Here is an 11,828-nt window from a genome sequence, read left to right as displayed (position 1 = left end):
GGACTTTTGTGAAATTTTTGTGAAAGTTTTGGCCTTTTTACAACATTTGGCCTTTAGTAATTTAGAGAGAGGGATGTTTGACGCGACGGTCGTTGCTTCTTTCTTAAGATTTTGCTTCACGCGATTTTGGTAAGCGCAGCGGAACTGGGGGATTTTTTTATTTATTCTTTCTTTTATTAAGATGACCAATTAGAAGTATACACGTACTTGCATGGAACCTGCTGCGGTGATTCCTAAATCTGGTGTATTGATTTTGATTTCTTATGGGCTCTTTTACATTTGTAAGCCCAATAACTCATGGATAACTTTCGTACCAATAACTTTCGAAATCACAAAATAATTAGTTATTTACACAATATACCATCTTTATGGTTCAATCAATTTAAACCCACAAAAAAAATTTATACAAAACTATAAGTCATTGAACCGGCTAGTGTATAAGTATAATACACATAAACTTCTAAACGCTAGTTTGGTTTTTAAAAAGTTGATAGTTATATGTTTGTTACTGGGTAGCAGGTTACAACCCTGAAGAGATAAAGGGGCCGAACTTTTCAAAAGTTGCTGGGCTTCTGTTTAGTTATGTAGTCAGTTTTCTGTTTCATTGCTACAAGACAAACTGCTGTCTGCTCTTGAAACATGTTAGATACTGGAACAAGAACCTACAACCAGCTTATATCAGGAGCGCAGCATGGCACTAGTTATTCAAATGCATAGTTTGAGCATTAAGAACACAGCATCCAATCTAAATCATCCATCACAATCCATGCCAGTATTTGCTAATGTCAAGTAGAGATTGTGTTATTTCCACAAACATAGAGTTGAAACCATCTAATATTCTGGATATGATATGCCCAATTAAATAAAGATGACAGACTTTATATCCTATCATAACCAAGTTTTCAAAATACAATCTCCCTGAGCTATTGATGTTTGCTTACATTATCATTCAGCATCAGGGCCCTCGCAATACGGAGGTGGACTTAGAAGGTGGAACCATTCCATCCAAAGTTGGAACCCTGAAAAATAAAGCAACAGAATCAGTAGAAATAAAATCGGTATAGTGAAAAATGACAGGCTGCTAAAGTCGAACATAATTGGATAAAAAGCAGACATGGTCTGAATGGAAGTTAATAACTAATGCTCACAGTTATAAAACAGTAAAGATTTAATTACATGGTCTAATCCTGATGTAAAGCGTGCAAACACTGTGCATATTCTTGACTTTGATGGGCCTAAACAAGCAGGAAGAATGCAATGAGATGAAATATGCACATGGCAGTGACTCGTCTTTGTCCACATATATATAGAAATTAAGATAGCTTACCTTGGTGTCGTAGAATTTGAGGAAGAATCGAGACTTGGGAACTGACAACTTTGTCTCAAGGATTGCAGCAATTGCAGCACTCAATTTCTTGTTTGTATCGGGAGAAAGGCCACCAATGGACACCAACTCACCGTAAGCTGCTGGCTGTTCTGTTCCGCCAAATGCAATGGGTACTGATCCCTTCAACACAATCATCACATACTGCATAATGACAAATAAACAACGAACATGCAACAAGAGTTAGATTCAAGAGAAGTTCTGCAGTTGCAATTGTTAGTTTAATCTAACAAAAGCTATCTTGGAGGGCCTGTTTGGCAGCATTGCTACATAAAAAGTACACCACTACCAACATATAACATATTCAGGTGAGAAACCTTCTATCACATTTCAATTTCCATGGAAAATCGAGGAATAAGTATTTTGAGTATAACTTCTACCACTACTAAAAATGCAACAACTGAATCAATTAATTAAAGACTTCAAACAAGGTTTTCAATGACAAAACGTGGAACAAGCCCTGGTAATTCTTCAACCAGATCCAAAGCTTACCAAGTGAGGATTAACACAGTTCAGCACAATCAAAATGTGTTCAACATGAAGTAATTCTAGCATTACTAGATAAAAGCTTAATTGCTTTAAAAATCATGAACTTTAGCATTTTTGCAATTTAAACACAAACTTTCAATTTTGGCAATTTCAAACACCGAGCAATTCTCTGTAAAAAATGTTGATATGGACACCGGAATAAACACATTTCCAGCGTCCACATCACCATTTTCTAACGAAAAATCGCTCGGTGTTTAAAATTTCGAAAATTAAAAAATTGATGTCCAACATTGCCCAAATTTAAAGTTTGTGTTAAAATTGTCAAACACGCTGAAATTCATAACCTTTTAAGCAGTTAAGCCTTAAATAAACTAAAACCAGTAGTAAATAAACCTAACGGATTATATTTTCTTTAGTTTAGATTTCTTAGCACTGGCAACAATAAATGACAATTAACAAACATCTACCAGACGAAAAGGACAGTACCCGTTTAACTTCGTGTCGTATCGTATCATTTAATCGTGTCGTGTCTAAAATTACCAGGACTATGTTAGGGCATCTAAAACCCATACTAGAGTTAGTTGGGGAAAATTGAATTTCAGCTTACACTGTCAAAAATACTTAAAACAAAGAATTTACTACAATTACTGACATAAGAAGTGAAATGATTGATTCCAATTCAATCCTATCTTTTCAAAAAATAATAATGACAAAATTATAATAGATGACGGGTTTCTTACAGCCTCGGGCTTGCCGATAATATTAGCAACGGTAGAGGTGGCTTCGGAGAGGATGACGGAGGTGTCGACGCCGTCGAGGGAGACGTTGGTTGAAAGATTGAGGCAAGGCATACTTCTTCTTCTTCTTCTTCAGTCGCTGTCACTGCTTGCCCCTTCACTTCTACTGTAAATAAGGACAAATTATAAAGAACTCCACTCATTTTTAATGGCTTAAGCTTTACCTACCAATTCTCTAGAATATCCAGTTTCTTTAGCCCATAGCCTAATATCCAAATAGCCCAATCCTCCATTGATTACAATTATTTTTGGCCAAACGCATATTTGGATCCCTACACTTGTCCTCTTTTCCAACTTAAGTCCCTCCACTACAAAACCTCAATAGTAAATCCCTGCACTTCCATTAATGATCATTTTAAGTCCTTCTGTCAGAGCGAGTTAACAGACAGCAAACGACGCTTGTCCATTGATCAGTTCCAATTTCCACGTAATTAAACAGAAAAAATAAAATGCCAAGGTGTAAATAATATATAAATTTCAACTCCACATCAGCAAACCACGTGATTCCATATAATTTCATCTTCTTCTTCTTTAAATTGACATCGCCTTCTTCTTTTAGGGTTTTAGGGTTAAAAAAACGGGATACCAATTTTGGGGAAGAAGAAAACAAAAATGGCAGGAGTAGAAGGTCAAGATGTGTTGTGCGAATGTGGAATCCCATCTCGCCTGCAAATTTCCTCTACAGAAAGAAATCCTGGCCGACGATTCTACACTTGTTCGAAGAGAACAATAAGTAATTTATGTGTTATAAAAATTAATTCTGACAATGTATTTTATGTGTTCTGAAAATTGATTTTCTTTTAATGTATCTAGAATCAATGTGACTTCTTTGCTTGGGTTGACAATGATATGCCGTATCAAATGATGCTTCTCAGAGGATTGAAAGCTGATCTTACTACCATGACTGAAGAACGGGATGCACTTTTAGTCAAATTGCGTGAGGCTGCAAGCTTGCTTTCATCTAAAAACGATGAAATTCTGGAAATTAAGGATCATCTTGAAGGATTAAAAGAGTCTCATGATATGTATGTTGAAGAAAATGGTGTTTTATTTGAGGAAAGTGGGCTGTTGTTCATGGAGATTGATACACTGAAAGATGAAATGAAGGTACTAGAAGAGAATTGTGCACTCTTGAAGAGGTCAACCAAATTATTGAAGATTGCTCTTGGTGTTGGTTTTGTAGTGACTGGTTTTAGTGTAGCCTTTGTGAGTTTGAGGAAAACTTGATTGTGCCTTAGTTTGGTTGCTGTAGAATTGACCTGTAATGCTGTAATGGTTAGGAAGTTTGATTGTTAGGAAATTTTATTATTATGCAGTTTGTTAGAATGAAAATTTGACCTGTAATATCATGAACTGAATGTATAAAAATTTGGGCTGTTATTTTGTTATCAATATTGACCTGTATGTCATGAATTTGGCTTCTAATTTTGAAGAACTCATTGAACTCTAATTTCATTAATTTGACCTGTAATTTTGAAGATAAAATGTGCATAAGAACAATAGTAAGCAAAATACAAGTGTTTTGACTATTAATAGGCAGTGCCTTAAGCAAAATACAGTGTTTCTGGCCTCATATATTGAATTTCATACAAAAATCATATGTTTCCAGCACAAAAGTACACACAAAATTAGAGGTTCCAGCAAAAAAGTTACACTAAACTGAAAGAGATGTCCACATTTTTCTAATCTCTAACAAGTACAAAATGATCCTAATCTCTACCAGAAAGGTTGCCATTTGGGTCTTGAGGAAGTTGCACCTTCTTTCTGCAATTGTCTGAGAGATGTGCATGGGTTCCCATTCCATTTGGGCTTCGGCATGAATCTGCTATTGAGGTACTCGTTATCCTTGTGCAGTTGCAAATCTGAAGGCCTTCCATCTTTCTTTGCAGGAGCCTTGTCTCTGGTGGGTCTGGATGGATTGACTGCAGCCTGAACAGGCCTATTTGGCTGCAAAAACAAATGCACAGAAAACTAAATGCACAAAAATTCAATCAACAAATCAAATGCACAGAAATAACTAATGCATAAACCAAATGTGTAATTAACACCAAATGCAGAGAATAAAGAAATATGCACAGAAAAACCAAATGTGTAACTAAAAGGAGTGAATGCTTTTTACCTCAGGTTGGGAAGCATGTTGTCTCTTTGCAGATTGAGGTGTTGTTGCCTCATGTACTGGTTGGCTGGAGAATTGTCTATCAACGCTTGAAAAAATGGCCCTTGCTGGTGGTGTACCTACTTGAGCAGCAGTAGATGAGGCACCAATACCCTTTTGTGCATTTTCAGCTACTCGAGGCCTTTTCTTGTTCTTTCTTGTTTTAATCTATAAAGAGGAAAATTGACAAATATTAGTAGCTACAACATTTAGGATTTCATAAAATGTGTAAGAATTAATATTATTACCTCTTCACCAGGTCTTTTGTTAGGGCAACTTCTGACATTATGACCACCTTCACGACAATGACCACATGTCATCTTCCTGCCATGTTGCCCTAGCTTTCCAGTTTTTTTTGTCTCATCCTTGTCTTTCCTTCTACATCTTTTAGGCCTCCCAGGCTTTTTCTTAAACTGTGGAGGTTCCATCCTCTCCAATTCTGTCCTAACCCAATGCAACTTTCCTGGGACAGGCATCATTGTGTATGCATAAGACTTCAGAAAGGTTTCTTTTGAGTAATAATGGTGCACATATTCCTCAGGTTTGTCACTTCTATGAGTCTTGTTATTGTTGTCACTGATGGAGTAAATAGCACACACAACATGGCAACATGGGATCCCAGTGAGATCCCATTCTCTGCAGGTGCAGGTACTCAGCTCCAAATCCACAGTGTGTCTGTCATCCTTGTTAGTAACACGGTTGACTTCATAACCAAAATCCCCATTCCAATCCATCTCCCAATTATGAGACATTGTCTTGTTCTTCTCCAGCTTCTCCATAGCTCTTGGAGCAATGTCCATTATCCATGAATCAGCAGACTGCCTCTTAATCCATATTCTATTCATGACTAGTACTCTGATTTCTTCAAGCATTGTAATAATGCTCTTGCATCTTGCTTCCAGAATCCAGCCATTGAAGGTCTCAGCCAGGTTATTGTCCACCACATCGCACTTGATGGAGGTGTCAAAATACACTTTACACCATCTCCTAATCCCATATGACAATGCAGCTTGTACAATGTCTTTACCTAATCCATCTAACACCTCTAACCTCTGCTTCAATTGACCTCCATATGTGCTCTTGGCACAGTTCCAGAATGCAAGCTTCCTTTCACTGCCTCTCCAGTGTTTTCCCAGTTTGCATATACATGCCTGGCACATCTCCTGTGTTCTGCATTTGGAAGCAGCTGTTCCATAGCAGCTTCTAGTCCCTGCAGAAAACAACAACACAGTAAGCCTTAGCACAACTAACCCTTACAAAAATCATAATAATGTAACAATTACCTTCTGCATATCTGAGATAAAAGTGTACCCCTCTCCATCTCCAAGCTTCAGGTCATTGATCAAGCTTTTGAGAAACCAGCTCCAAGTTGTTTTTGTCTCCAATTCAACCACACCCCAAGCAATAGGAAACATCTGATTGTTTCCATCCCTCCCCACAGCACATAACAGCTGACCCTTACATATTCCTTTCAGAAAACAACCATCTATCCCTATAATTTTCCTACAACCTGCCATCCAGCCCTTCTTACAAGCCTCAAAGCAGACATAAAACATACTGAACAAGGGTTTGCCTTCTAAATTATCAGTGCTACATGACAGGGCAAAGCAAGTTGTACCATGGTTGGTTTGCTTAATTACAGCAGCATAATCATGTAGGAGTCCATACTCTTCCCTATAACTACCCATCAACTCCTCCATTACCTGATTTTTAGTTGCCCTACACATATTGATAGTTACTTTCTGCTTTATTTCAGACCTAACTAAGGACCTCAATTCCTTAAGTTTGATGTATGGCTGAGATATAATCCTAGGCTTGAATTGCTTCACTAAAAAAGCAGTATTACACAATTTGCTTTTATTTGTCCTATCACATCTATGGTGGGGTTTGTATGTTTTTACAGTCCAATTGTCATCAGCATTATGTGGACTAACCTGTAAAACCCATGGACACCCCAACTTACATTCAGCTCTTACCCTACTTCTATCATTTTTAACCAAATGCACATGCAGCCCTTTTAACACAGAGTACCTAGCCACAGCATCCCTAACCTGTTCTAAACTTTCAAACTTCATCCCAATGCAAAAAATAGGTATCCTAGTTGTAGGATCAAATTGGACATGGCTACTGTTTATCCTCACTAGTTGATCTGGATCTTCTGCCCCTTCACCTAAACTCTCATAACTACCTAAGTCAGAGCTGTCATAATAGACACTACCATCACTGCTGTTTGCTATTTCATCACTATCATCTAAATATTCCCTATCATCACCGTCACTAAGAATGTCACCCTCGCCTTCTGTATTTTCTACAACATTTGGGTGTCTTTCCTGCCTAGAAGCCCTCACTTTGTCCCTAGCTTGTTGAAGCTCATGTTCCTCATCATCAGTAAGCCCTTCAACATTCACACAAATATCATCAAATGTTTGCTGGTAATCATCCCCTTCTACTCCCACATTGTCAAAACCCCTCGGACCTAAGCCCTCATCATCTTCTACCTCCCTCTCTAATTCCCCATCAGCTTCAAACCCTTGATCTAAGTCCTCTAAGCCCTCATGTTCTAAGCCCACTTGGTCTAAGCCCTGGTCTAACACCACTTGGTCTAAGCCCACCTGTTCTTCTACACCCTGCTCCACCACATGTTCTGCCTCACTAGTTTCTAAAAACTCTAAATGGGCAATGTCATTGTTATTACAATTGATAACATACAGCTTCAGAGTGCCCCCTTCATTTAATAGCCCACAAAGTTCATAGAAAATACTGTCCCCATCCACTTTAACAAACAACCCAACAGATTTTTGACAGTATACATTAATAGGTCTACCGTTAGATAAAAAATGGACATATGATATTATATTGTTGTAGTTCATTGACTTAATGTCAATATCCTTATCAACCACCACCTCAGCCCCACCTAAATAACTACATTTATTTCCTTCTTTAACTAGTTTACCCCCATGACAAACAACTAGTGTGATGTTTGATACATTCTTACCTACCAAAACAAAATAATTAACCATTAATTAGACAAACAACAAAGCAAATGTATATATTCCATGCCACCACACAAACAAACAGCAAAGCAAATATATATTCAATACATTAGACTAGCAGCAAAGCAAATATATTAATTAAAATGAACCTAAGGCCACTGCTGACAACCTTCAATTAATTCAATACAACTAAAGGGACCACTACCAACAAACAACTCATTAAAATAAACAACTTCAAAAGGGACCACTGCAACCATGTATTCGAATTAAATACAATTCAAAAGGGACCACTGCAACCCAAAAAGAAACAGCACTTTTACTTATGACAACTCTAAATGGGCACACAAAAGTATAAAAACAACACTAACCATGGTATGTCGAGGGTTTTCTCCTCTTTGTCGCCAACTTTTGACGTTTTTTCGTCATTTGAAAGAAAATCACCAGTCGCTGTGCTCCACCGTACAATTACCGATCACATGAGTCTCCTTCTATTAGTTGCTAAGAATTGTGATTCCAATCAGGTAGTGAAGAAGATTGAATTAATTTGGAGATTAGGGTTTTCAGCGAGATGTTAGGGTTCTGGATTTAGGATAATAATTTTTTCGCAATTCAATTTTCTGCAGGGACCCAAAACATATCGTTTTTAATTACATCCCAGTCAGCAAATGATATCCCAGTCAGCACTTCAATTTACCAACCATTCACAGTGCACAATGCGTGTAATGCACGAACCAACGAGAGATGACAGAAGGACTTAAAATGATCATTAATGGAAGTGCAGGGATTTACTATTGAGGTTTTGTAGTGGAGGGACTTAAGTTGGAAAAGAGGACAAGTGCAGGGACCCAAATATGCGTTTGGCCATTATTTTTTATTTTTCTAGCTTTTATTATCAACTAGCATAACGCCCGCGCTTCGCTGCGGGTTTTTTTTATTATATGATATATAAATATATATTTTACACAAAAGGAAATTAAAACAAAATACATATATTTAACATTAGTTATATCTTATATACATCACACAATTTTATATGAACAACAAAACGACAAAAATATACATTGTCAAAGCTAACTTGCACTTGGAGTTATTTAATCATTATGCTCTTTTTCCTCATAGCTATGCTGTTCGATTTCTTTCTTTTCATACTTTTCATTCTGTTTTTCTTTATTTTTCTCTATTCATAGCTGTTTTTTCACAAAAGTAAAACATAAACAAATTACAATATCGTTTAGTAAATTAAAATTTAAGATATATTTTCATATTATAAGCATTGTACCTTATTTTTAGTTGTTTACTTGACGATCCTTCTGTATATTCTGTAAATATTGGTGTCAACACTAACGAAATTTTAGAACCTTGAGTTGCTGGCACTATTTCTTATCCAAAATAATCACTCAAATCGTCATTTGGAAAAACATCAGTGACTTTAATTGTAAGTACATCTCTATTCAAATTCTAATAACCTATTAGTAACAAATACCATTCAAAATAAAATATATGTAAATATAAATTTATTTTAAATTCTTCTATATTCAACACGATAATTACGTTTCTATTAATAATTTATATATGTATTGCATATTCATTATATTTTTAAAATTTGCATTTCGCCATAACTTTTAAATTTCTAATAAATTATGATTATATGATTTCAACAAATATTATAGTATATAAAAAAAGAAATTCAATTTTTTTTACTCATCAGTATATCACTGGAAATTACGTCTCCTAAAAAAACATTCACTTTATCAATAATAAATTTCACATAAAAAAATTGTCGAACCTAAATCATGTTACAAATAATCAGTAAAATATATAATATACACTCACCGTAAGTAGCTCGAAACGTGATTCTCAAATCAATAGAAGAGTAGAAACTAAAATCAACGCTTTCTAAAAGAGTAACGATGTTTTTGTTTTTAAATGTTTTAGAAAGGAACAGAGAAAAAAACTAGTATAAAACTATAACTTTATTTTCAAATCAGCAAGTATATATAGTGTGTTTATATTGTAGTAGCTTGACAATGAAACGGGGTTAGTGCAAATCCAATTAACTCATGCAGTACCACGTGTGGCATATGCAAATGGTATGGTAATAATTAATAGATATGGTTTATTGGGGTGACGTTTTTATTTTCAAAATTAAAAAAATTTCTAAAATTAGCTTGAGATTAACTAATTTTCCCAATTTATACCAACCAGACCGCGGAACACTTAAGCGGTTTGTTGTAAACCGCGGAAGTGTTCCGCGGTCTGCAGACGTGGCTCCATCTGGACGCAGATGGAGCCACGTCAGTGTAAACCGCGGAACTCTTCCGCGGTTTACAGAGGGAATTTATTCCCTCTGTCAGGGAATAAATTCCCTGGCTGAGTAGTTGGCAGCCAGGGAATTTATTCCCTGACTGAGTAGTTGTAGACCGCGGAACATTTCCGCGGTCTACAACTACTATATAAGGGGGAATCCGTTCCCCCTTATATTTTCACAAACCAGAAAAAAAGAGAGAGAGAGATATAGTGAGAGAGAGAGAACAATTTAGAGCGATATAGAGAGAAAAATTTATTAAATCGGGGAATTATTGTGGAGAAGATTTTGCGGAGTCGGTTTTCGTGGCGGAGTCGGTTTTCGTGGTGGAATATTATTTTTCGTGGCGGAATATTATTTTTTAGCGGAGAATATTAATTTTTGGCGGAATTATCGGGTGAGTTTTTTAAATTTATGTTATTTTTAATTATTAAATGTAGTTAGATTTAAATGATGTTTGAAATGTAATTAGATTAAAATAGTGTTTGAAATGTAGTTAGTTAAATAAATATAGTTAGATTTAGTTAATTTTTTTAAAAATATATATTATAAAATAAATTAGATTAATGTGTAAATAAAATTAGAATAATGTGTATAAAGTTTATATAAATGTAAAATAGAGTAAATTAAAATTAGAAAATCGAATATATGAAATTTTTAGAATATTTTTATATTAGGTTGGAATTAGTGAAAATATTAAAATTTATGTTTTATATTATATAAATAGATTCGATACTAAAAAATTAAATATAATAGGTATTTGTTTTTAACAGTATTTAGAGAAAATATAATTTTTTTATAACTGTAGGTTTGGGAAAAAAGTTAACATAAAATATTCGTATTTACATTTAAATCGGCTAATTATTAAAAATTTGAACTTGACATGTAGAATATTTGAATTATATTTTAAATGAGAGTAACCCTCTTTTTAATGAGCTGTCAGCCCTAAAAATATAGTTAAAATTATATTTTTTTAATGTAGTAATGACGACAAATGAGCTGCCAGCCCTAAAAATTTATTGGGATGGTACAATATTATCGACTCCGGGTGGAGTTGATTATGTTTCTGGTAAATCAGAACTGGTTCAACTGACGAGTGTAGTGAATTTTGCACAACTACAAGTCGTAATTAGAAGGGTAATTGGGCTGAAGGATGGTGACGAGATAGTGAAGATTTATCTACGAGTGCCTCGGTTCGATGAACATGGAAGATTTCAAAAATATGATGGTTTTCCTATGGAGACAGATGTTCATATGCAAGCAATGTGGCGTAATGTTTTGCGGACGCCACAAATGAGGGTACTTGAGTTTTATATTGTGTACAATCCGTTATCTCAAGTACGTGCGGATGGAGACGACTGTGCGGATGTAGACGACTCTGTGGATGTAGACGATTGTGCGGATGTAGACGACTGTGCGGATGTAGACGATGGTGATGATTTTAGTGATGAGGATGAGGAAGAAGAACACTTCTACGGGGCCGTTGCTGATGACAACGAGAATGATGATGATGATGACATCGGTGGTGATAATGGAGATGGCACCCATGGTGAGAATGTCGGTGGTCGGTCGGAACAAAATACAGATCATTTTGAGTCGCGCCTTCCTCATGAGTACACGCATCAGAATGTTGACGACATGTGTGTCAATATGAATCTGTGGCCTAAAGAAAATGCAATATGGGAAGCAGGCAAAGAAGGGTAGG

The 11,828-nt window shown here is 35.8% G+C and overlaps 3 protein-coding genes across 4 annotated transcripts; 2 read left to right on the top strand and 1 right to left on the bottom strand.

Moving 5' to 3' along the window:
- Positions 1-746: 746 nt before the first annotated feature.
- LOC126666296 (uncharacterized) lies at positions 747-2,786 on the bottom strand. Of its 2 annotated transcripts, XM_050359311.2 has the most exons (4): positions 2,614-2,786; positions 1,328-1,528; positions 1,177-1,235; positions 747-1,019 (listed from the first exon to the last, which is right to left on the bottom strand). In XM_050359311.2, exons 1-3 carry the CDS (start codon positions 2,722-2,724, stop codon positions 1,182-1,184), a joined length of 366 nt encoding a protein of 121 aa, XP_050215268.1. In that variant the 5' UTR covers positions 2,725-2,786; the 3' UTR covers positions 747-1,019; positions 1,177-1,181. The 2 variants fall into 2 exon arrangements, with proteins under 2 accessions (XP_050215268.1, XP_050215269.1); XM_050359312.2 differs by lacking the exon at positions 1,177-1,235 and having other exon boundaries at positions 2,614-2,783.
- A 496-nt stretch (positions 2,787-3,282) lies between these two features.
- Positions 3,283-3,897, top strand: LOC126686774 (uncharacterized). The gene is made up of 2 exons (XM_050381044.1): positions 3,283-3,438; positions 3,484-3,897. Exons 1-2 carry the CDS (start codon positions 3,283-3,285, stop codon positions 3,895-3,897), a joined length of 570 nt encoding a protein of 189 aa, XP_050237001.1.
- A 6,448-nt stretch (positions 3,898-10,345) lies between these two features.
- LOC126686702 (uncharacterized) lies at positions 10,346-11,827 on the top strand. The gene is made up of 2 exons (XM_050380930.2): positions 10,346-10,520; positions 11,106-11,827. Exon 2 carries the CDS (start codon positions 11,108-11,110, stop codon positions 11,825-11,827), a length of 720 nt encoding a protein of 239 aa, XP_050236887.1. The 5' UTR covers positions 10,346-10,520; positions 11,106-11,107.
- The last annotated feature ends 1 nt before the right edge of the window (position 11,828 follows it).

Source organism: Mercurialis annua, linkage group LG1-X (genome assembly GCF_937616625.2).
Source record: "Mercurialis annua linkage group LG1-X, ddMerAnnu1.2, whole genome shotgun sequence".
NCBI lineage: Eukaryota > Viridiplantae > Streptophyta > Magnoliopsida > Malpighiales > Euphorbiaceae > Mercurialis > Mercurialis annua.
The sequence above is the reverse complement of the archived record's forward strand: the minus strand, read 5'-3'. Positions and strand labels throughout refer to the sequence as shown.